Raw genomic sequence first — 23652 nt, forward strand, 5'->3', positions numbered from 1 at the left:
GGAAACGTGATCCTGTTCATATGAAAAGCAAACAAACAAAGGGAAGTGATTCAACAAGACGCTGTTCCGCTAAGTAACGACGCTTCTTCTAACAGTTCTGTCAGGGCAGTTCGCTTGTCGCGCTCTTAAAAAGACAGGCCTCTGGTGCAGAAATGGCTTTCGCGAAGGGGGGTTTTCTTCAACGCGAGGGGGTCGAGCGATCATTGACGCCAACACAGGGATAGCGATGCATCCAAATCGTTTTTTTCCTTGTCTGTAGCTCCGCAGAATTTCATCTGAGCAACATCCTTAAGACCTACGTGTGTGCGTGTATGTGTGTGTGTTCACTATGCGTGAAGAAGGATTAAACAAAAACAAAAACAACCTCGCTTAGCTTTATTCGTTCATTAGAGAGAAACACAATTTTTATTAGCGTATCAGCACAACCGCGACACCAAACGTCACCACAGTTCCTGTGTGCTCGCACGTGTAGACGGCAGCGAAGACGTCGCGCAGACACCTACACATGCAAAGGAGGCTGCTTTCGTAATGTGACTCACTGAAAGAGACTGTTCACCACGACGTCATTGCGCTGCGTGTCGTCGAGTGACTCGGCCATCGTAAAGCCCACCAACTTCGGCCTCGGCTCGTAGTTCACCGCCTTACCTTTTGTCACCCTGTGAAAACCCTTCCGCGCCCCTTCGCGAGACGGCAGTAGCGCCTGCTGCATGTCCTTCACCTTCTGCTCCAGCTGATTCGCCACCACCCCGCCGCGACGCACCAGCTCGCGCAGAAAGTCCGCGTCATCGTAGATTTCCGCATCGACGTCGCCCTCCGCGATGTGCAGTGCGCGCTGCGCCTTCACAGCCGCAGAGGAGGAGGCGCGGACGTGCTCGGGATGCGCGAGAATCGCCATGTGCGAACGATTCTTCTGCACCTTCGCGCGCAGACGCGACCGGGCGATCAAAATAGCCGCAATTTGCTGCGGCAGCGGCTGCGAGATGGTCTTGAGCTTTGCGCTGTTCGCCTGCACCAGCTTCGCTCCCCAGTAGTCCAGGCAGATGTCAGCGTGACGGAGGACACGCTCGTGATACCTTTCAACCGCGCGGTAGGTCGGCACCTCCTCCACCTTGGCGCGTTTGATTGACTTTGTGGAGTGGGATGCACCATAGGCGGCACTATCGTCGTCTTCGTTATGCACGCTACTCTTCGCACTGCTCCCTGTCGCCGCGGCGTACAGAGTGGCAAGCACGTCTTTTATATCTTCCTGTAGTTCCTCGTACTTCTCCGCTGCGGCCTCGCGCTGCTCCGCCAGCTGCTCCACGAGGTGGCGACCTTCCTCGGCCGTTGCGGCCGTTGCCGCTGCCGCCTGCTCAACGGCCGGATTGCTTTCCACAAAGAGCGAGTGAGCGTAGTACTGCGGTACGCTGATGGCACGCGTGAGGGCCGGCTGCAGCAGCACACGCAGACGTAGCAGCTGACCGTAGACCATAATAAAACGTTGAACGGCGTCACGTGTGCCCTTCGCGTCGCTCTGGACGGCGGCGGCAGCGCTCATCGTTGTCGTCGTCGCCGCCGCCGCCGCGGCATCCGCAGACGGGACAAGACTGACGTGTTGCGTCCGCCGCAGCTCGTTGAGCTGCCGAAAAATGTCCGCCTCCTCGCTGTTCATCGACGCCTCATCGCCGCCGTCCGCACCAAACGACAGCGGACGGCGCAGCCGACCAGACTTCTTCTCTTTCTGGCTCTTCTGCTCGAACCAGGCCGCGTACTCGTCTTCTGTTAAGTCCTTCGCGCGCCGTCGCTTGCGGGTCGCCGACTCCGGCTGCTTCTTCGTCTTTCGCGCCTCCGCTGCCGAGCCGTTTTGCGAGTCCGCATCGCTGAAGCTCTCCCCCTCCTTGTCCTCGCCGTCGAGCATCTCCTCTCCTTCTGCTTCCATATCACCCATATCCAACGCGCCAAAGATGTCGTCCATCGCAGCCTCGACGTTCACGGGGACGGCGGCGTATTTCCCTTCGCTGAGGCTGGTGTCGAGCGGACCACGGTGTCGCAGTCGTGAAGAGGCCGAAGAAGACGCCACGGTGCTCTTCGTGGGGCCTTTTGCCTTCTTTCCCGAGGCAGCTGCCGCACGACCAGCCTTTTGCCCATCGTACGCATCGTCTGTGCCAACGTCGCCGTTGTTGTCAATGTCGGTGTCGCTGAAGTCGAAGTCTTCCGCGACTCCGCCCTCCTCTGCGTACTCCTGACCACCACCGCCGCGGGTGGACGCCGTCAGCTGCTCATTCACGGCATCCGCCAGCGACTTCTTCTTGTGCTTGAGCGTCACCAAGGTTTGGTGTCCAGGGGAGCTGGCAAACCGCGGCATATTACAAGTTTTCTTTGGGGAGTTTCTCTTGATTTCTTATAGAGGAGAGACACTTCATATATATTTATATACATTGGTGTGTGATGTGGTGGTAGATGGGCGCAGACACCGTTGTTGTCCATAAGCGGGTGGCGCCGTTTTGTGGGCGAGGAGATGCCGTGATGAAAGGGAGAAGCAAAAAAAAAAATACGAGAGCGGAACAAGGAAAGCGCAAGGAGCCAGCATGAACTCCGAAACACACAAGCAAACACATAAAATTCATCGACTCCGATTGCGTGCGTGGAGCGGGAATGCATTTGCTTCCTTTTTTTCTTTTGGGGGAGGTGAGCCCTCGGCCGTAGAGAAGGCAGAGCGAGGTGGAAGACATCACTATGAATAAAAGGCTCCTCTGGTTCACTTTGCTTTGCGTGTTCGCTGCGATTCTGCTCCGCATATACGTATATTTTATTTCAGGCTGTTGAAGGCCATAACGCCGTTAGAAATGCGTTTGGCAAGCGACCAGCGACAACAGCAAAGAGTAGTCGTGTGCACTTGTTGTTCGTGACTTAACACACACACACACACACAACTCTCTTATTGTAGGCCCAATTTGCGCAACTCCTCCGCGAGGGTGTCTGCGCCGCCGCCACCGCCGTCGCTGCCGCTGTCACTTTCACCCTTGCCCCTTCGCCCTTTAGTAGTTCGTTGCTTGTGTTGCGGCTGCGTGTTCTTCATGTTCCTCTGCAACGCCTTCTTTTGCTTTCGGGAGAGTCGACCCCCCACTTCGGCTGCAACTTCCTTCTCGTCATGCCCACTGTCGTCGCTGCTCTTCCTTCTGCGATTTCGTGGCGAGCGTGGAGGGGTCGTGGATGCTGCCGGATGCGTTATCGTATCACCAGTTCCATTCAACCGTATGTGCTTGTCTTCCTCTTCCTCGCTTGTGCTGCGCGCGGCCTGCTCGTCCTCGCCGGACTGCTCCGCGACTGTCGCGTGCGCAGTGGAGCCAGAAGGTGTTGGGGCGGTCGAGGCGGAAGCTCCGCCCTTTTCCACATCGCGCATCAACGTCGCCGTCAGCGAGCACGTCTCCGGCGTGTACTTACTGTTCATGCGCTTCGTCTGCGGGAACGGCCGCAGTCGCACCGGCACCACCGCCAGCAGCCCTTCTCGCTTCAACTGCTTGTACGTGTACAGCCGTCGGTTGTTTTGACTGTAGTAATGTGTGCCGTCGGTCAGGACGGACAGGAGGGGCAGGTCGCGTGGTTGCAGCGCGCCATCGCGAAACTGCTGGATGGTGCTTTCAATGGTGCGACCGCAGGAAAAGCGTGGACGAATCCGCGAGAAGGTGAAGTAAATGATGAGCGGGTCAATGTCGACGATTTGCTCCGCGGACGAGTTTGCCTTGGTGGGCATCGGCCGGGGTGCGTTTAAAGAAACACCCCTTAGGTCTATGGGGCGTACGCAGAGGAGGGAGCGGAGGGGGCCAGGAGGACAGAGAGGAGGGCAAAAACTCGCGGTGTATGCTTCAGAAAAAGAGACGAGACGAGAAGACAGCCGGGAAAGACGAAGGAGGCGGCTGTTTAGGTAAACACATACTACCACTTATAATAGTAACGACGCTTTACTTTCATGTGGCATTTTTTTAAAAGGGAAATCATTCCTCCACATACATACACACATACATACATCGTCGTACGCACGTGCATACGACGATGCCGTACAGGAGTGCGCAGGAGTTTTTATCGTGCGATGTCGATGCTGGCGTTTTGCTTTCAGAAAATCTCCTATTCCTTTTTTTTTAGACAAAGAACGAGTGTCCGTCTCTGCGACGCGGTAGACGTGCTGCTGCTGCCTCGGGTGGAAAGAAACACAAAAGGCAAACTAAAAGATCCGAATTGCACCTCTTTTGCGTGTTATCCCCCCCCACCCACTTGAACAACAGCGATACCAACGACAGAATGAAGAGGAGCCTTTACGACGGAGTTTACGTGTGTGTGTGTGTACTCCTCTCGCATGCAGTTTACCCACCAACTACTAAACCCTCACCACAACATCTCTGCCGTTTGCGGGCTTCTTCAGCGCCACAACCGGTTTTTCAACGTTAAAGATGTCGGGGTCAGCCGAGAGCTTCCGCGGTTGTCGTTTCCAATACGCAAGGGCAGCCACTACGTGCTCCGCGAAGGACTCCTCTCTTATGTCCTTTGCTTGTGGGGCCACGGCAGTTTCGTCCGCGCCGCCCGATGCGGATTCCGCGTTGGCTTTCTCCACCATTCTGCCCATCGGAGCACCACCTGTAGTGCGCCGGTGGATCTCCTGCAGCGCCTCCGTCGCCTCCTTGACGGGATCGGCGGCCTCAAACGCGAGGAACGGGAAGACGCCTCGGCATAAGTTGCGGTCTGTCACCACACCAGCGGACGGCGGCCGCGTCAAAGGAGGGACAAAGCGCGAGTCCGCAAAAGAGCTGTAGGCAGCACCGTCTGATCCATTACTACTACTGCTGCTGCTGCTTCCATGTATCGCTGACCCTTCTACGTGCACGGGCTTCAACGTCAGTGTACGCAACCCAGTGTGGTGCCGCACCCAGTCCACCGAAGGCGTAAAACGGAGAGGTGTGTCTTGCGGTGCAGCAGTTGAAGGCGACGGCGCGAGGTTGTAGAGCATATCGCGGCAGTAAAGCTCGCCTTCGTCCATCGAGGTAAACAACCGGCGAGTGACCTCCTCACTCTGCGTGCCGTTGCTTTGCATTCTAAGACCGCCACCGTCGTCGGAGTCAGCGGATGCGGTGGCAGCTTTACTCGTCTCTGTGTCTCCCGTGCCACTAGACCCTGCGCTTGGGAAGAGGTTATCGAATGAATCGTACAGCTTCCCGTCTGGCTCTGCGCTGTCTGTGCGTGTCATGACGTGTGCGAGCTGTGGCACTAAGGAGGCAATCAGCAGATGCCACCCCGGTGGGAAGTGACTGACCACGTAGCGTGTCTGACTCGCGTCATCGCTGCTCAGGCGGAGTCGATGATAGCTCTCCACTATCTGGGCAAAGATGTCGGCGTGAGTGTGCTCGCAGTAGGTTGTCTTCGGAATGGCGGAGAGGGGGAGGTTCTGCAGGGGATGCGGCACGTGCATCGGCAGCGCACGCGGCCGCTGAAAGAGCCGTGGCAGACCGGGTAGCACGCGGGTAGTCCCTCGCTGAATCGCCGAGGCGAGGCTCAAAGACGAGGTGTAGATAACGGACGAGGCAGCCCCCACGGAAGCGGATGATGTCGATGTCACTACTGCCGTCGCACGGTCACCGGTCTCGGCATCGGCGTCCGTGGCCGTCAAGGGTGCCGAGGCCGCCGCATGTACGCCCGTGCTCCTGTCGCCCACTAGCTTTGTGGACGCGTCTACGGTATTGAAGACGCTGACGTTCTCAACCATGCTTGCTGCACTGCCTTCAGGATTCAGGTCTGCAAGTTGGTCTTTAGAAGCGGAGAGATCAAAAAGATCTTCATACGGCGCTGTCGCTACCGAGGCGGCGTAGGAGACGTCAAGGCCGCCCGTGGACTCGGTCGCCTTTACACTCGCGCCGAACCGCGCTGCGTCCGCCACGGAGCCCGAAACACTCGCCAACTCCTTGTCGACGTTGCTGCTGCTGCGGAGGCTGCGAAGGCCACCAACGCGCCCCACCGCATTCTTTCGAGAGGACCGTTTGTTTTGCAAGAGACGCGGACGCGTCTGCAACCATATCTTCTTCACCGCCAGCTCTTTTGCGAGCGGCAGCGCGTTTTGCGTGAGCTGCCGGGCGTGTTGGAGCACCACCAAATCGTAAAGCTCCGTCAGACAGTGCTGGATGAGCGCGCACAGCTGCGCCTCCCGGGCCCCGTTCACCTCCACGAAGGCGACGTCATCGTCCATCTTCGGCTCGTAGTCGACAACGTAGGCGTGCAGTTCGCCCAGGATGGCCTCCACGTAGTCCGCCTTCCCCTTCCCCATCCCCGCGCCTTCGTCGGCGTAGTTGGACACCAGATTCCCAATTCGCAGTATATCAAAGACAAAGTCAAGGTTCACGTTCATCTCACACGCGTCGCGAATCGCGTTAAAGCTGTAGCAGCGCTCGCCGTACAGCCACCGCTGATCGGGGTAGAGCAGCACCAATCGCTTCGAGATGTGCACCCCCCAGAAGCTGTCACCAATGTACTCCAGCCGCTCAAAGGCGACCCGGCGGCGACGGTACATCTCGGGCACCACAGCTACCGTCCTGTGCGCGGAGCCCTGTCGGGTGAGCGCGAGATCCAACACGCCGATTTTTTTCAGAGCATACATAAGATTGCCCAGGTGCGCCGCTCGCTCTTCGAGCGAGCATCGCGGGTTCGTCAGGCCATGGATGCGGGGCAGGTCCGGGCAGTGGTAGAGAGTCTCTGCCCACACGGTGAGGATGTCGTCGATGGGATACCCCCGGATAGCCAGCAATGCCATCGTGTCCAGTGCGACTTCACGAACGGGGTGGGGGACGTGACTGCCGAGGCCTGACGCGGTGATGTGCCCGCGACAGGTGAACTCCGGCCGCACCTCCTCGCGACACAAACGGCAGTAGAGGTTCTCTTCATTCTCGTTTCGTCCGCGGCCGTAGCGTGCGTCGCTCCTCGCCTCGTCGGATGCTGCGTTCGTGGAGTACGTCGAGTAGCCACCCCTGCTGCTGCCGCTGCTACTGTCAGGGCCTCGGCGGTCTTCCTCATTGTCCTCCACACCTCTCACACCACCGCTGCTGGTACCTTGTTTGCGGTAGTAAAAGGCTAAGGCGTCAGAGAAAGGCAGCGTGCGCATGGGAATGTAGGCGTTCACGCGCGTCCTCGGCGGCCCATTCAGATCGTTCGGCTCGTAAACAGGCAGGTCGTCCAGTAAATCGCTTGGCGATCGAGGGACCTGCACCAACGCCGGAGCAGAAAACGAAGTGCTGGCGTATTCAAAGACATTGGGCCGTGCCAGCGGCTGCCCCAGTGGTGCGGCAAAACGTGGAGAGTAGTTGCCCTTGTACCCACGGTGATCCGTGTGCGCCGAGGAGACCGGCTTAAGGGCTCTGACAAGCCGAGTCTGATGTAGCAGGCCGCCTCCACAGAAAGGGAGGGGCAGGCGCCATCTCTCCCGCAAGTTGGACGCGCTGCACGGTGTGGAAGAGAAGGAGCATCTTTCGTGCTCCAGTACAGGGGAGGAGGTCGTGAGCGCACACGCGGCGCCATTGTGTGGGTGCCCCTGCAACGGCCCGGCAGCGACGTCAGCGGTGATGGCAGCGAGACCGGAGGCTGCGCGAGAAACAGCGGAGGGCGTCAATGCTCTGCAGATGGGAGAAGTCGGCATTGAGGTCACCAACCTAAATAGGGAAGCCTCTTTTCCTTTTTAAAGATTTTCTTTTATTGTGACTACGCGACGACGACTCACCTTTCAATTTTTCCCCTTTCACTGCACACCCACATGTACTGGAAAGGTAAGAAGCACTTCACCACGGTTATTCAATACAGCGAGAGACAGGGAGGGGGCGAGAATGTGTGCGCGTTGAAGGAGAACGACCGTACCCAGAGGCAGCCGCAGACTGCCAGCGGAAACACCGCTTTTGCTCTCGTAAAGGATGTACACCAGATGCTATCGAAGGAATCAGAAAACAACACCAACAACAGCACTAAAATAATAATGAGTATTTCTTTTTGTTTGTAGATGTGGCAACGCCCAGCTCACACGTTCGCTTCCTTTGGGTAGAAAATGGAAAGCACCGGAGACGGCGAAGAAACAAAACTCTCTTTTAACTATCTCTATTCTTGACAGAGTCTCCAAACCTATAACGATTACCGCCGCCGAAAGGACACGTGCACACGAATCTTGTCGTGGCAACTAATCCGAGTCCGCAAAGAACTCTGCGATGTCAACATCATCCATTCCGACGCCCGTCAAGTCGTCCTCCACGGCGTCTTGCAGCGGCGGCGCTTCTTGCTGAGGACGGTCCCCAGCCTCTTCGACCGTCTCCTCAACCTTCTTGGTCTCGCCATCGCTATCTTCGTACACACCGTGGTCGTTTGCATTCCCTGCCGCTAGCGCAGCCCCGTCCACAAAGTCAGGCACTCCGCTGTCCAGCCCATCCGCGTCCGTGGGGTAAAACGCCAGCCCACCGAGAAGGCCATCCTCCTCCCCATGAGCCACGCCACCGCTACCATCCTCAGCATCGTCGCCGTCGCGCGGACGTTTCCGTGTGCCCGACTCCGACGCGTTGTTGCCTCCGCTGCGTCCTCCCAGCGTGCCAGAGGACGACGGTCCTGCAACGTCGTCTCCGCCCATCTGCTTCTGCAGCAGCGCGTTGTACATCTCGTTGAACTTGAAAAACACATCGGCTTTGTTTTCGAGCGACGGAACGAAGGAAGTGGAGTAGGGGTAGGGCATATCCTCTGGAATCGGACGCAGAGACATGCAGTAGGTGCACCGCACCGTGCCCTCGCGCAGGCTTGAGTTGAGGTCGACGCGGATGGTGTTCTTGGAGTCGCACACCGGGCAGTCAAAGGTGCGGAGGGCGTGGATGCCGTGCCTATTGGCGTTTTGATGGTAGTGGCGGGCGTCAAAGCCGTGGGATTTTTCGTTTTTGCTGGTGGGTGCCGTGCCGCCCTGTTCGCCGCGCGCTTTGCGGCTTGCGAAGCTGCTGCGCCGCTGCGCCGGGTTGCCGCTGGCGCCTGACATGGAAAAAGACCAATAACAATAACAACAATAATAATAATAGTGCCACACTTATCTGCTATTTGCGCTCGTGAAACAGGCAGGGAAGTACGTGCAGGCCCGAACCAGAAGAGAACGATTCAATAGAAAAGAAAGAGCGAAAGAAAGACACTGAAAGTAGGGCATTTTTTTTTTAACGCCGGGTTTCTTGTGAGTGCGCTGGTCGCGCCATGTTGTCTCCGCTTTTGTTGGGACACTTGAAGGACCGCGATTGAACATTTTCACTTTCTTTAAAAATTGCTCTCCTCCACTACGCATAGCCGAGTAAGGATGAAAAGCAGCGTCGGGGATGTTTTTCTTCTCCGTAAGTCCCGCTGAAGCGACGCCAGAGCTGCGGTTGTACCTCCTGCCGGCTCTCTTACGTGTATATACGTATACAAATACGTGCAACGTCGCAGCCCAAGGACTCGCAGCATTCAGAAAGGGGGAGACGGAACAGCGCACACAGAAATACAAATAGGTGTATTTAAATGATACAAGCTGAGGAGCACAACAACACCCGCATCAACAACAAACAAATGTAAGCAAATGGGTTGCTTCCTCTATCAAGTTACAGCGGAAGACTCCAGCAACGCTGGCGCCAGAAAACAGCGCCGCCAAACCCCTTTTCTTTTAAAATACAAACCCGGCACGTAGGTGCCCTGCCAACAGGCACCATCCCCACACGCTACACGAACCGCGTACGCAACGCACCAAAGACTGAAGAAAAAAGAAATATTTTTTTATCCGTCTTCGCGTTTGCACAGTTTTTACTGAAACAGCTGGTCGTACTCGTCGTCCGCGTCTTGTCCGCTGTGCACGTCCTGCCGCGGCGCGAAGTAGTGCGCCGCCGCCCCCTCCGCCTCCCCCTCAAAGTCGTCGCCCAGCTCGATCGCGCGAGAGGAGAACGCCTGCGACATTGGGGCGGCGGTTGGGGCAGCAGACATGGCCAGCTTCCGCTGCAGCTCACCGAGGGAGCGCACCGGCCGTGCTGACGGCGCTGCGGCTACCGCGCTGGTGACCGCAGGCGTTGTCGTCGTGGTGGCCGGACCGCCCGCCCAACTCTCATCGCCTCCCAGCGCAGCTGCACTGTGCAGAGAGCCATCGATGCCGTCCGCGGTGTGCCCTGCAGCCACGGAAGCGGATAACCCACCAACGCTCAGCCGCGCCTGCTGCGCCTCCCGACTCATCTCCACCCGTTGCAAGTCCTGCTGATCCTTTTGAATGAGCGCTTCATGGAAGCGGAAGAAAACGTCGACGGGCTTCTCGAGCCGTAGCACGTTCCACCGCTTCGTTCCACCGGCACCGCAGACACGGCACCGCACCGTGGCGTCGCTGGTGGAACGAAATATCTTGACGACGATGGTGGCCTTGGAGTCGCAGAGGGGGCAGTCAAAACGGGTCGGGATCTTGTACTTGCTCTCCTTCTTGACGGGTCCGTTGTTGGACTTCTTACGCTTGCCTCCCATGATGCGCTGAGGGGAGGGAGACAGTAAATCGAATCAAAAGAAAGTAGTAGTTAAGCGAGAAGTTTATATGGCGCTGCTCACCACTTATAAGCGTATGCGGACCATAAGAAACACAAGAGCAGAGAGTCGGCAAGGCGGCTGTTGAAGTGGAGGAGCGGCATCTCTCACATAAGAGAGAAAACCCCAAAAGCGGCGGGAAAAAAAAAGAGAACAGCGCTACGGCGGTAGCCATCGAGATGCTACATGCATTGTGTGCGCAAGTTCGGTCACCTCCGCTCCACCGCGCATTCAGAAACTTTTTTTTTCGTTCTAAGAACTTCCACCTATTCAGATCCGCGGTTGCGCCTCAAGCAACCCGAGGCTCCGCATGAGACCGAAGTACAACGCCTCCTTGATGAGTCCGTTCTTCGTCACATTCACTTCGCATTGTCTGCGTTTTAAGTAAAAGAGGTGCTGCGACCTCCATTCCCAACAGTCGGTGGCATCGCCGCAGCCGTGGCTGACGCTGCCCATCACGCACAAGAAAGGCTCCGGCGACAAAGCACGAAAAGAAACTAATCTGCTCTTTAAAAAAAAAAGAATTAAACGTTTAATTACGGCAACTGTAATATCTCTCGCAATCTCTTCCCCTCCCCCTTCTCGCGGAACACTACAAGATGAAAACAATACAAAAGAAAACGTACATGCTATTGATCTGCCGTTGTCTTGATGGCATCTGCGCGTGCCCGCTTCCTTGGCGATGATAATGACGACGCTTGCGTGGCAGAGTCAGAGGCAGAAGAAGGCGTCAGCGCTGATGTCTTCCTCTGCTCGTTGTTTGCTCCTACCACCGCCGCCGCCGCAGGAAGGACAGCAACAGCTGCAGTCTTTTTCGCATTCGCCGCCGCCACGGCCGCCGCAGACTCCAACACAGAGGCCCAGCGTCGCTGCAGCCGGTGCTGCGACTGAATCAAAAATTTCTCTGCTTGCTCCACCCACCACTCGGCCGAGCCAGGCGTTCGCGCTGTCTTCGGACTCGATGCGAGGTGAGAAGTGTTTGTACCGGGAGTCAGTGTGGTCGTGGTAGTGCTCTCCGCCGCCGCCGCCGCAGCAGCAGCACGACGAAGCGGGCTCTCCGCAAAGCGAAAGAAAAGCCGCTCATACGACACCGGCAGTGTGCGGGAGAGGGACTGCGAGAGCCGCTTGTACAGCGCCACCTCACCGTCTTCCAGCGTTCCACTGGGCCCATTCTTGCTGAGGAGAAGGTGAACGTGCCCGGGACGCATTGCACGCGCCGTACGACCTGCACGATGCACGTACTGCGACACCGCTTCGGGAGGGTGGTACATGATGACGTGGCCGACGTTAGGGACGTCGATGCCGCGCATGAGCGCATCCGAGGCCACCACGCACGACACCTCGGCCGCTGACCCGTCGCCGTCGTCGCCTGCGGTGTCAGCATCATCAGCAACAGCAGGACGCTGCAGAAGAGCACGGCGACGCTCTGCCTCGCTGGCCAGCGTCGTGAACTCCACCACGGAAGTGATGCCCGCCGCGGCGAGGAAGTGACCCATCACACGCGCCTCCTCTGCGGTGGCGCAGAAGACAAGAATACCCGTGCCGGCCTTGTCCTCCGCGTTTGGGTAGTCGATCGACGCCGCCGTCGCACTCTGCTTGTCCTCTTCAACTTCACTGGTGTTATCATTATTATCAGCGTCACGGTTGCTGTCGTCGGTCGCCGCACGTCGGGCGGCCTTGGCGCGACTGTGTGCCTGCACCGTGGCGATGCGCTCCCGTAGGTCATGCACCAGCTTCAGCAGCACCGCCGGACGATAGGCATCCTCCACGAAGATAACGTGCTCCTGCAGCGTCGGCGGCAATGCGAACTGCGTGCGAACGGTCATCGCTGCCGCATTGTCTTTCTTGTTCTGTGTCGTCGCCGTCGCCACGGTCACCTCCTCCTGGCGCTCCTTGCCGTTGCTGTCCAGCACGTAGTAACTGCAGTTGCGCAGCTTCACCTGCGAGATGCGTGCAATACGCGTCGAGAGTGTGGCGGAGCACAGCACCTTGTGTAACGCGGAGGTGCGAATGCTGCCGTGGCCGCCGTGCAGGCGAAGCAGCGAGGAAGAGGTGGAGGTCAGGCGAGACGCAAGCAGCTCCGACGCACGTTGCTGCCGCCGCTGCTGCTCTTGCTGCTGTTCTTGAATTTCGTACTCGTACCGTGCGTTCACTTTCTGCACTTGCGAGGCGAAGTTGCCGACCAAAATTTGGTCTGCCTCGTCAATGACGAAGAGACGCAGGTCTGCCAGGCGGAGGCCACGGGTGTGATCGAGGTGGTGCAGCAGACGCTGCGGGGTAGCCACGATGACGTCCGCGTTCGAGAAATAGCGCACCGTCACCCGGTCACGACCACGCACGTGGCTGGATGGACTACCACCACCATACGTTCTGCCAACCTCGTCTTCATAGCTCGTAGCATCATCATCGTCAACGGCGTCCTCACCGCTACTCTCGGCGTCACTCTCTTGGTCGCCATTCTCGCCCACCTTCTCCTCGCCGAAAAGGCCGCCTTTGGAAAAGTATGCGCCGTCTGCCTTTGTTGACGCGAGCGCCGGCTGGCGCGGCAGCACCACACGCCGGATCAGCAAGCTCGCCTCCGCGGCGTCTGCCTCCGCTGCGTTCCCTTCCGGTGACACCTCCGTGCAGATGCAGGCCACCCGAATCGAAGTGGGTCGCGTCAGCCGCTGCAGCTCACGGTGCACCTGCTGCCCGAGGGATGGTGTGGGCACTAAGATGAGACAGCGCAGCGCGTTGTCATCCACCCCTTTCTTCGTCTCAGTGAGCAGGCGCAGCAGCGGGACAAGATAGCACAGGGTTTTGCCACTGCCGGTGGGTGCGGTAAGGCTGACGTCGTTCGGCACCCCGCTCATCAAGGCTCGCGTGATGGTCGGAATGACGGCCTGCTGCACTGGGAGTGGGTGGGGGTAGGCAAGAATACGCTGCAGGGGTTCGCTGAGCCACTTCGCCGGCCCTACGCACGCATCCCACGTCGTGGTAGACGTGCCCGTCGACGACGAGGCAGCGGCATCACCGAGTGACATGACCTTTCCTTTCCTTTTTCCTTTCAATATGTTATCGACAAGTGTGAAAGCTACACTACAATAGCTTACGATTCTCTTCTCAACAGGATTAGAGAAAGAGAGGGGGAGGGGGGAGAGAGGGAGAACGAGGCACTTCTTATTCATGGATAAAAAGGAGAGCTGTACGTATAAAGTACAACTCCGAGCGCATTGAATGATGACATTGATAACTGCCCGCTCCATCTATACATATATATATTAAAAATAATAACCTCTTTTTTAAACGCCTGCAAGTTGATCATTCGCATCCTTTGCAAAGCACGATAGCGCGACGACGCATGCGCGACGTGACGCCAATATAGCCAATCAATAAATGCAGTGCAGCTTGTGCGGAATCCACAGCACAGGGGACCGTTTTCTTCCTCTTTGTTTTTATCATATTCGGTTACTTAACCAGAGGCGTCGAACGTGCAGTTGAGTTGACGGAACCACGAGGTCCGGAGCTTGGCACGAATAGATCGGGAAGAGGAAACAGCACCAACAACAAAAAGATCGCCTTCATCTGCGCCAACACTCCAAAAAGTGTGGAACGGCGAAGAAACAATAAATAGCAACAATAATCATAGTAAGGAAGCGGAGGAAGAGTCATTGCATCTCTACTGCACATACTCGTACACGCCCTCATCAACTTTTTCGTATAGCAGTAGGTTCTCCTTTTGCGCCAGCCGAACCAAGCGCGTTCGCCACTGCTGCTCGTTTAGTCCGTTCATACCTCCACCAATCCGCCGGCGTACGGCCATCACGTGCCACTGGTGTGTGGTGCTGTGAATGAGGTTCACCATAGGCACGCCTCCCACAGCTTCTACGTAAAGTGAGGAGCGGAAGAATTGTGTCATGAGAACGCGCTGGTGAATAGCGGCCTCGGTGCAGTATTCATGTGCTGTGATGAACACAGCTCCTTTCCCCCGCAAGCGCTGCTGCAACGACGGTGACGATGACGGAGTTGACACGCAATCTGGCGGCAGCGCACCCGTCAGCGGCATCTTCTCGCGAAACAGAATTCCTTGAAAGAGAACCCCTGTTATGGGGAGGCGTCGCGTCGCGGTGGGCATGAGTAGCTCCGACGGTGCCGTGCCTTCTTTAAAAAAGTCGCAAATTTTGTCGCGGTGGCAACACATGTTCAGCAGTCGGAAGTTGAGCACGGAGGCGTCAACGCGATCCTGCAGTGAAAACGGCGAGCCGCTCGAGGAGCAGATGGACTGCATGGCAGCAAAAGTTTCCACGTCGGCCGAGAGCAGCGGCAGAAGTCGGTACATAAAGTGCGGCTGATGGATCTTGAGGAGAGACGCAAAGGTGGGGACGATAATGTCGCGCGGCAGGCGCGGAAGCCGCGGGTCTTGGCCGGCGGTATAGGTCATGAGTGCCAGACGTCGTAGTTTGTAGCCGAGGAAGGTTCTTGCTAACACGTTCTCGTGAAAAACCTTGCCATTTAACTGCATGACGCGCAGCGGCACCTTGCGCGCTTTTGGGAATTTGACCAGCGCTGCATAGGCGTCGCGCTGCATTTTCCACCCTTTCTCTCCTGAAAATTCGCGCGACCGCGGAGGCGACGCAGAAACCAACCAACCAACAATCAAAGGCTGTTGTGCTCCAAGTGACGTGGGGATGCGAAAGAGACATCAAGAAAAAAAATGAGAATTACATAAAGAGAAAATTGGTCGAGTAAGTTTGTCGAAGGAAATGTTTCGTCGGTTAAAGTCACTCGAATCGTTTTCGGCAGCGCGAGTAAGACGATCGGTGTGTCTTTATTATTATTATTATTAATACATACTGACGTATTCCACCCTCCGAAAACTGTGGTGTTGCTTTCACAAGGCAACAGACGAAAAAAGAAAAAGCCCACGCAGGAATGTGTGATGCAAGGTGAAACGCCAGCACCGCTTCCCGCTTCTGTCCTTTTCCATTTCCGTTCTGCCGCTTTTTCTCTTTTCGCTTGTTCTCCCCCCCCCCCCCCCACCCGCGCGCAGAGAACCTCCACCTATAAATAACGCAACGACTTCACCTCGCATACGAGCGACAGGTACACCCACAACAGACAAAACAGAAACAAATAAAATAAGAATAAAAACCCCAACCACACAACACGAGATCGTCGCAAGTAATTGAAAACCGTCAACAACAACAACATGACACTAAACTGCGACGGCACGCAATTGACTCGCGCTTGCCCCTCCCCTTCCCTTTACACCCACCCACCCACACACATGTACATGCACAACAAAGCCAATCTCACTTCGCGACACTGTCGTAGCTGCGCAAGGTGGGCAGAAGGCTGCGGCGCACCCCACTGCTGCGGAAAATCTGTTGATGCAACAACGCTAAGCCAATGGCGCGCGGCCGCTGCACAAATCTCCGTTGCTGACGGCGCTTTGCAATCCACTTCTGGTAGGTTGCCTGCTGATCAGGCGTGAGTTCCTGCCACGACCGCGGCCGGCGATCTGCGCGGGAGGAGGCGGTGCGGTCGAGGTCAACGATGTCGGGCGTGTTCACGTCCATCTTCAGCAACTCCCGCAGCAACATACCGGGGTACACCCCAGCCGGCAGCCGTAAGTGCACCTGGAGGACGCTGCCATGATGTTGGGGTAGCCACGACGGCACCGGCGGAGCGCGACGGTAGCGTGATCGAATTGCCGGCTTCTTCCCTTCGCCTCCATCATCTCCACTCGTACGCTGCAGGGTTGACTGCCGCATGAACTGCGAAGTACCGGACCACAGCTTGGGACTACGGTACGAGGTGGCCGCCTTCACCGCGGCGGGTGACCGGACAAAAGACACCGGTCTGCTGGTCTGGACACTGCTGTCTACAGCCCCACGCCCGCTTTGCGTCGCCGTCGTCGTCTCTGTCAGTGAGCTGCCCGGCGTTAACTCCTTCATCTTCACGCCAGCGCCCTCTTCGTCCTCGACGGCTCCGCCCGACTCACTCTTGGGCAGATGCAGCGCAACAGGTCGCTTCACCACCGACGTGGCGGCCGTGGCGGAAGACGACCAGCCCGGCTCCTCCAATTGCCGCGTCGCCCCTGCTGCAGCGCCCACGAGACTCAGGGTCGTCGCGGTGGTCTCGTTGAGGCGTGCCTGGGCTCGTGTGGCGAGGCCCCAGCGCTGGTACGGGTCTCCCACGGCGCCTCGGATGAGCCGCCACCGCATTTCCTGCCCGCTGGGCTGCACCAACGGATGGCGGTACGTCGCCTCCAGCGTAAGCCCCAACGGGTTGCCGCTGCCGCCGCGCAGAGGCCGCAGGTCGGGTCGCAGACCTGCCGCATCAAAACTCTCCTCTTCACCTTTCTCCTCTTCCATCGACGAAGACGACGATAGCAGAGGCCGGCCGCCGTGGTCGTCGTCATTATGGCGCAGCAACGCCTCGGCAGATGGCGTGCGGGTTCCAAGCTCCTCCTCCATCAAGGCAAAAGTGGAGGTAAGATTGTAGTACGGCGAGATGCCACCATCTTGCCTTCGATTTTCCCCGCTGTTCGACCACCGGGGTGGGGAAAAGCACTGCCACTGCCGCGACTCCGGATCGAACGGGAGGCCATAACGCTGCAGCGTCACCACGTACAAATCCTCTGTATGATTTTGCGGGAGTTGAATGTGCGCGCCGGGAAGCGGCAGCACGAGGTCGTAGGGCGTGTACACACCACGAGCAATGGCATCACGCGAGGCGTAGATGGGCTGCCTTGCCACCCCCCCCTCTACTTCATCGCCGTCTGCGAGATCATAAGTGGCGCCGCGGCGTCGCACGAGGTCGCCGGGCAGCAGCGAGAAGGTGCCGTAACGCTGAAATCGCTGATTCACCACGTCGTTCCATACAAAACACAGAAATTCCTGAATGAGCATCGCACAAGCCCGAGGGCCGATGACGCGCAAAAAAGCCTCGGCACATGGGTCGTCGTCGATGCCGCTCGCGCCTATTCCACCGCCTGTCCGTACTGCCGGCGGCGGCGCTGCGAACGGTTTCGGTTGCCGTGCGCCAAAACTGCTCTGACGGCGGGGCGAGGTGAGTGAAGACGCACCGTGGCCGTTGAGTTCGCCGTCCGCGTTGTCGCCGGAGATGAGCGCGGCGGCCTGGAGTGCGTTGTAGAGCACCTTCTGCATCGGCGACCCATGCTCCGCGACAGAGCGGCGGGTACCGGAGCGCAGGAAATCGGGCAGCCGCGCACCACCGTAGCCCTGAAGGGCTTGCATCCGCGGAAACGCGTGTCCGGTGCGTTGGCGTTCCGCCTCTAGCGCGGCGTCGAGATAAAACTGCTGGACTAAGATGTGTGCTGCGGCCTTGTGCTCACCTTTCAGTAGGTGCAGCCCGGGGTGCATGTTCATCTTTGTGTACGTGGCGAAGCGCTGCGGACCGTAGTAGTTGATGAAGCCTTTTCTTGCAACGGAAGTCACGGCGGGTGTGACGAGGGGTAGATGCTTTTCTGGAATCCGTCGAAGATTGAGCAGGTAGTCGTACGCCGTACAGTCCCCGATGCGAAGATCAAACCGCGTGCTTTCCGCTTCCATGTCGGTGCAGAGGTACTCGAAAAGCTTCTCCGGCGGGAGCTTCGGTGGTGCGGCTTCAGCGGCTTGCTTCTTGTCCACTTTGCTACCCCGCTTGCCTTTTTTCTTGGAACTCTTTTTCCCTTTCCGTTTTTCAGCCGCCGTTGCAGCGTGACTGCCGCGCTCTGCATCTTCTTCGGCGCCGTTGTCAGCACCACCGCATCCTTCTCCGTCGTTCTGCGATCGTCGGCGATTCACCAACGCTAGGTGCTCCTTGACGCGCTGCGGAAGTGAGTCCGCAGACTGACCCAGCACATCTTCCGCGTCGACACGGTTGTGGTACACCACTTTCACGTCGAAAAGTCGGTAGTAGTTCTCTTTCCAAAATTGCCGCTCATCGTTGGTCACGACGGTGGAGCTGTCTGGAGCGAGCGAGAGAACCTGGTGGCGAGCGTGCAGAGAGTGCGTAGCCGCGGAGTCGCCCACCTTTTCACCGACGACAGCAGACGATGGTGCTGTGTGGCCGATAAGCCCTCGCCCTCTGTTGCTGTGTGCTCCGTTTCTCGGGACACGTACCGCGTGGAAAGACAAGTTCTTGGGGAGTGCCAGTGCACTTGAGTCAGCGTGGCCCTGTGAAGACGTTGTGCCTTTCCTACTTGCTGCAGCCGGTGACGGAAGAGATCGGTCGGTGAAGTAGTCACCAATTTCGTCTTGCAGCGATGCCAACAAGGTCTCGACGTGTGCGCGACAGCTGCCACGAATGCGAATACGTTGAAACGAATGTGTCCCGTTTTCTAGCATTCCGGAGTGCGAGACTACAACTTTGGGTTCGTAAAAAACAGGCACGAGCGCATCAGTACTTAGGGCGTTTTTTGATTTCTTTTTGTTCTCAGAGTCCGTGTCTGCGTCGATGGCGTCGACAACAGACAGACGTAGCAGTTGTAGTTGATCGTGCTGCATGTCGGTGAGTGTTTTCGTAATGTCCTCAACCACCATGTTGTGCGGTAAGCCTTTACGCTCCAGCGTGCATTCAATCACCACAAAATCAGCTGAAAGAGGCACGTATCGTTTGCGCGAACCCGATTTGGTCGCGCCACTGGTATACGGTGCAAGTGAGAGAGATGTCAAAGCGCGTGCAGAGTCGGTCGTTTCCCCATGCAGGCTGGCTTCAGCTGGGTTTGTATCGCGAGCAGCCTCCAATTCCTTCAACTCGGCAATGTACTCTTCGTTCTCTTCGTACTCCTTTAATCGGCTGATCGAAACATATAAGTAATCGAGATCGCCGTGCACGTGAAGGTCCTTGATCAAGTGTCCCCATGCTCGCCATACCGACGTCACCGCGGCGCGCATGCGATCAGACGAAGGATTCTCATCCGAATCTGCTGCACTAAAAACGACCCCGGTAACGGTAGACACTTTCGTGACCATTTTGCGAATCCACGGAATACGAACCGAGTTGTTGTCACACACGGGATTGCATATTTTGTATAAAGCACGCTCTTCTTCACCCGAAGCACTGAGCAGCAGGGACGACGACGTCGGCGACGGCTCATGTTGCTTCATCATGGTTTGCCCAATGAATTGGCGAAGTGTAAACACGCCGTTTTGCCCAATTGCTTTCTCCAGCTGAAATAATTCCGGAGAAAAATAAATCTCAACCTCAACATGGGGCAGGCGGTTTGCTGCCGCGGTTGCTGCGTTATTTGGGGCGACAAATTTGGCGATGTGAAACGGAAACTCTTGCATAAGCCCGCTGTCCGCGACAATACCACCGGCCACCCACAGCGAGTACGAAATATCACCTTCAGCTGCCGGCACTGCCAGCAGAGGATTTTTAAACGCCTGCAGCTCGGTCGTGTCTTTGCGACCGAAGAGCGTGACGGCCATCTCGACCGGCTCCAGCAGGTGGGACGATGAGGAGAGGCTTTTGTATCCTTTAGCGTTTGATTCCGCGACTTCACCGACAAGGCGGTCCACAACAGATACCTGATGGTCCTTGGAGATTAACGCACCGCTCTGTCGACGGTCTTTCAGCTCAGCTAACACACTTTGCGTAACGAGCTGCAATGCTGAGTTGAGTGTCCGCAATACAAGGTCTTTGGACTCTTTAAAACTTCTACGCTCCATCACAACTTTTGACGACTCAACCACTTGATTGACCCTTTCGCTGCTGTGAACTAGTGATGAACTCTGAGCCAGTTTTTCCGGTTCCTCAGACGCTGCCGACACTTCTTCCGAATCTTCCCAAATTTCCCGTACTACGTAATCATCCGGTACATCCTTGACGTACGCCTGAAAACCGGGTACGCTAGGCTTGGTAAACCGGCTAATGTGGCATTTTCTTTCCGGTGCAAGTCCGTTGCGCTGTCGTTGGGCTATTTGAAGTTCGTGATAGATACCTTGATTGAACCGCTCATGAGCAACACGGAGAAGACTACGTGACTCCGGTGTGTCGAATTTACTTTGGGCATCCTCGATGCTGAGCCCTAAAATTAAACGCCGAAAGCTGCATCGCGAGCGATTCATATTCTATGGTGTTTTTCCTTATCTATGTTGCTTGTATGTATTTAAACCGAGTTTTTTTTTTATTGTTCAATATCGCTTACACTTCTATGGAGACTCGAAGGCAGCTGCTGCATCGGTGCCGTCAAAACAGGTCCTCGTGCTTTCTGCGGTAAACAACAACAACAGCAACAACAACAAATTCTATAAAGAGAAAGTGTACGCCAATATTGTATACAGCAGGTGGGTATCGGAGGATAGGAAACACTGTGTTTCTCAATCGAGGATAGTTGCAAGGAGCAGATTGAAAAACGGAAAAAAAGCGCACCACGTCTGGTGCTTCTCTTGATTATGGAGATATAGAGTTTTAACGATTCCAAGTAGAACGGCATTCAAGAGAAGAGAAAGTAGCAAGCGATGGTGCATAACTGCAAGAAAGCTGATTAGGTTGCATGAGTACAAGGGGTTGACTATGCTTTGAAGCAGTTAAGGAGATGACATAAGGGTCGGATTTGCCCTTCCATGGATCGGAAACTTAGAAAAAAAATTCTCCAACCTTCGGTTTACTCAGGTTTGACACAAAGCATGAACCACCGCAAAACTTCCCAAAAAAACAGTTTTTCTGTTGTCCTTTTTGATATGGATAAGATAAATTTCAGACCTGTAGTGCTTTGTGAACAAGAGAGCAAGTCAATAAGAATAACAGAAAAACGGTTATTGCCATGTCAGCTAGAACACCAGTGAAAAACTCTCTGTGAAGAGCAATTCGTCTTTCTTGCGCATAAACAAAATGCGAGCCGAGAGGAAATACGCTTCTAAACAACACAAACGTGATACTGCTTTCTAAAGTATCACTCTTTTCGGGTATCGCTAAAGCCATACACATCGCTAATGTGGACGCCGATACGATCCACGGTGTCGCGGATTCCCATGACCTGAAAATAGAAGTCTTTCATTTTACAATCTGGCCCCACAAGATAGATGGCACTGCTGTGGTCGAATTGGTAGGTGTCGTCAATAACAGGTGCATCTACTCCCTTTGCCTCGCGAGCTTCCCGCTCCTCATCTGTCTCATCCACTGAGGAATAGTAGACACGCCACGCTTTCGCAGCTGTCTCGACTTCTTGCTTTGTCCCGCAGAGGCCGCGCACTCGTGGGTCGTACTTGCGCACAAACTTCTCCACGACTTCCGGCTGGTCGCGCAGAAAGTCAATGCTGAGAAACACCGCCTGCAGTTTCTTCTCCTCGTTCGCCAAATCGGGATCGTTACCGTACTCCTCATCACAGGCTTTCATCACTTGTGAAATATAGGTCAGCGTGTTGGGGCAGATCTCGGCGCATTTAGAGAAGCCGAAGTAAAGGAGTGTCCACTTGTCTTTGAACAGCTCCTCGTCGGTGATGTACTCGCCCGTTCGACTCTCCCTCAGGCGAAAAGGACCTCCAAGCTGCGTTCTCGGTTCCATTTTGACCGACTTCGTTGACTGGAAATCGGGGGCTAGCTCCGGCTTCACCAATTTTTGATTTTCATACCAATTCGTCAACGCGACGAAGACCGGAAAGATGGACGCACCCGCCACCAGTCCCCAGAATTCCGCCCTCGATCGCGGGCCATATTTAAACCTCGCGTAAAACGGTTGTGTAGAAGAGGCGTACCGCAGAAACGGACGCTGCTGCAGCTTTCTCAGTAACTGCATGTCTCTCTTTTCGCTCTCTGGTAGAAGTGTGTTTGTTACTTCCGCAACTGTCTTATGTGTTGGTACTGCTAACAGCAACATGGAGAAGAGGTTGGGCAATCATTTAGAGAAGAGTAGCAACCAAGAAAAGAAAATTATGGCAAATAAAGAGGAGATATAGGGAGACAGAGGAGCGTCTTTCCGGGAGTTGAGTCATTTGCTCAACTACGGCTATACGTTTCGATTTAGACAGTGTTTCGTCACTAAAGAAGAAACAACCACGGCACTAACCTAGCCTGGGAAACGGGAAAAGGTAAAAGCCACCGACAAGCTCTTCTTTTTTACAGTAAGGAGGAGAAAACGGCTAAGATCCAAAAAGTGCTTACTACATCAAGTAACTGCTCTAGCATCTCAAAACAGTTTGAAATGACTCAAATTGCCACTCAACATTTTCTGCACACTTTTCACATCTTATTGTAACTGCAAGTATGTGTGCTGAATCGCCAGCAATTTGGACACACGAGTACATCCACCTTTCGCCGCTGTTATCCCGCAACGAAACCGTCACAGGTAGCGCGCGAGTTGAAGTCGCTGCTTCTGGCACCAGCTCGGTAATAGAAAAGGTACCCATGTCTCGGTCGAAGCATAGAGAAATGTCGCTCATTTGCAAATGAGACGATATCCCAAGACCAAGAGCCTTTAAAACGCATTCTTTTACGGCCCAGTGAACTGCCAGAAAAACTGATCGTTGCGGTGGGTCTTTTTGCCGTACACACTCAAGCTCCTTTTTGGAGAGAATCGCCTGCGAAAACGTGTGGTCTTCTAGTTGGACTGCCACAATATCGACACCGACAGCATAGAAAGCAGAATAGGCACAACAAATCCAGTCGGAAACGTGCGAGACGCTAAAACTGCCACTTTTGTAGAATGAGGTGTACGGCTTGCCGTAAACGGTCGTAGAAAGCAGTACTTCCGCTTTGTTGACGGCTGTTGTGGAACAAGATGAGTGGGCTGGGTGGCACAACTGGTTTACCAGCAAGTGCCTTGCTAAGAGCCGGGATTTTACGAGGTTTGCGTGGTGTTGCAAATCGCAAGGCGGCATCTGCCGTTGCGCCTCTTCAATAGCGCTTCTAACCAAGTCGTTTTTGTGCAATGTATGAACCGCATCCCAAAATTCTTCCCGTGACGGTTCCCATCGCGCAGCATTGGCAATTATGACCTTCATCGGCGCTGCTCGCCCTCTGTGTTTCTCGATTGGTGGCGCAGATGGGTTTGGGGGCGGGGCGGGAATCTTCTTGTGTTCCGCTGTCTTTCCTCGGGGGCTCGAGGGGGGGGGGGTTGCCGGTGGGCGCCCGGGGCCGGCCCAGCGCGGGCAGGCGGCGCCGTGGCCC

General features: G+C 55.9%; 10 protein-coding genes across 13 annotated transcripts; all 10 read right to left on the minus strand.

Moving 5' to 3' along the window:
- Positions 1 to 535: 535 nt before the first annotated feature.
- ABB37_08602 (hypothetical protein) lies at positions 536 to 2397 on the minus strand (the record flags this gene model as incomplete). Its single annotated transcript, XM_015807659.1, has 1 exon — positions 536 to 2397. Exon 1 carries the CDS (start codon positions 2342 to 2344, stop codon positions 536 to 538), a length of 1809 nt encoding a protein of 602 aa, XP_015653741.1. The 5' UTR covers positions 2345 to 2397.
- A 520-nt stretch (positions 2398 to 2917) lies between these two features.
- Positions 2918 to 3844, minus strand: ABB37_08603 (hypothetical protein; the record flags this gene model as incomplete). Of its 2 annotated transcripts, none has more annotated exons than XM_015807661.1 (1): positions 2918 to 3844. In XM_015807661.1, exon 1 carries the CDS (start codon positions 3731 to 3733, stop codon positions 2918 to 2920), a length of 816 nt encoding a protein of 271 aa, XP_015653743.1. In that variant the 5' UTR covers positions 3734 to 3844. The 2 variants fall into 2 exon arrangements, with proteins under 2 accessions (XP_015653743.1, XP_015653742.1); XM_015807660.1 differs by having other exon boundaries at positions 2918 to 3769.
- Positions 3845 to 4354: 510 nt separating this feature from the next.
- Positions 4355 to 7789, minus strand: ABB37_08604 (putative RNA editing complex protein MP90 putativenuclease; the record flags this gene model as incomplete). Its single annotated transcript, XM_015807662.1, has 1 exon — positions 4355 to 7789. The coding sequence occupies exon 1, from the start codon at positions 7649 to 7651 to the stop codon at positions 4355 to 4357; it is 3297 nt and encodes a 1098-aa protein (XP_015653744.1). The 5' UTR covers positions 7652 to 7789.
- Positions 7790 to 8179: 390 nt separating this feature from the next.
- Positions 8180 to 9069, minus strand: ABB37_08605 (hypothetical protein; the record flags this gene model as incomplete). Its single annotated transcript, XM_015807663.1, has 1 exon — positions 8180 to 9069. The coding sequence occupies exon 1, from the start codon at positions 9011 to 9013 to the stop codon at positions 8180 to 8182; it is 834 nt and encodes a 277-aa protein (XP_015653745.1). The 5' UTR covers positions 9014 to 9069.
- Positions 9070 to 9798: 729 nt separating this feature from the next.
- Positions 9799 to 10581, minus strand: ABB37_08606 (hypothetical protein; the record flags this gene model as incomplete). Of its 2 annotated transcripts, none has more annotated exons than XM_015807665.1 (1): positions 9799 to 10581. In XM_015807665.1, the coding sequence occupies exon 1, from the start codon at positions 10495 to 10497 to the stop codon at positions 9799 to 9801; it is 699 nt and encodes a 232-aa protein (XP_015653747.1). In that variant the 5' UTR covers positions 10498 to 10581. The 2 variants fall into 2 exon arrangements, with proteins under 2 accessions (XP_015653747.1, XP_015653746.1); XM_015807664.1 differs by having other exon boundaries at positions 9799 to 10571.
- Positions 10582 to 11183: 602 nt separating this feature from the next.
- Positions 11184 to 13721, minus strand: ABB37_08607 (putative ATP-dependent RNA helicase; the record flags this gene model as incomplete). Its single annotated transcript, XM_015807666.1, has 1 exon — positions 11184 to 13721. The coding sequence occupies exon 1, from the start codon at positions 13575 to 13577 to the stop codon at positions 11184 to 11186; it is 2394 nt and encodes a 797-aa protein (XP_015653748.1). The 5' UTR covers positions 13578 to 13721.
- Positions 13722 to 14212: 491 nt separating this feature from the next.
- On the minus strand, positions 14213 to 15197 carry ABB37_08608 (putative mitochondrial hypothetical protein; the record flags this gene model as incomplete). The annotated part of the gene is made up of 1 exon (XM_015807667.1): positions 14213 to 15197. The coding sequence occupies exon 1, from the start codon at positions 15119 to 15121 to the stop codon at positions 14213 to 14215; it is 909 nt and encodes a 302-aa protein (XP_015653749.1). The 5' UTR covers positions 15122 to 15197.
- A 648-nt stretch (positions 15198 to 15845) lies between these two features.
- On the minus strand, positions 15846 to 20933 carry ABB37_08609 (hypothetical protein; the record flags this gene model as incomplete). The annotated part of the gene is made up of 1 exon (XM_015807668.1): positions 15846 to 20933. Exon 1 carries the CDS (start codon positions 20610 to 20612, stop codon positions 15846 to 15848), a length of 4767 nt encoding a protein of 1588 aa, XP_015653750.1. The 5' UTR covers positions 20613 to 20933.
- Positions 20934 to 21439: 506 nt separating this feature from the next.
- Positions 21440 to 22351, minus strand: ABB37_08610 (putative mitochondrial Cytochrome c oxidase assembly factor-like protein; the record flags this gene model as incomplete). Of its 2 annotated transcripts, none has more annotated exons than XM_015807670.1 (1): positions 21440 to 22351. In XM_015807670.1, exon 1 carries the CDS (start codon positions 22280 to 22282, stop codon positions 21440 to 21442), a length of 843 nt encoding a protein of 280 aa, XP_015653752.1. In that variant the 5' UTR covers positions 22283 to 22351. The 2 variants fall into 2 exon arrangements, with proteins under 2 accessions (XP_015653752.1, XP_015653751.1); XM_015807669.1 differs by having other exon boundaries at positions 21440 to 22348.
- Positions 22352 to 22664: 313 nt separating this feature from the next.
- ABB37_08611 (phosphopantetheinyl transferase-like protein) lies at positions 22665 to 23486 on the minus strand (the record flags this gene model as incomplete). The annotated part of the gene is made up of 1 exon (XM_015807671.1): positions 22665 to 23486. One exon carries the CDS (start codon positions 23484 to 23486, stop codon positions 22665 to 22667), a length of 822 nt encoding a protein of 273 aa, XP_015653753.1.
- Positions 23487 to 23652: the final 166 nt, after the last annotated feature.

This window comes from Leptomonas pyrrhocoris, assembly GCF_001293395.1.
Source record: "Leptomonas pyrrhocoris isolate H10 chromosome Unknown, whole genome shotgun sequence".
Taxonomy (NCBI): domain Eukaryota; phylum Euglenozoa; class Kinetoplastea; order Trypanosomatida; family Trypanosomatidae; genus Leptomonas; species Leptomonas pyrrhocoris.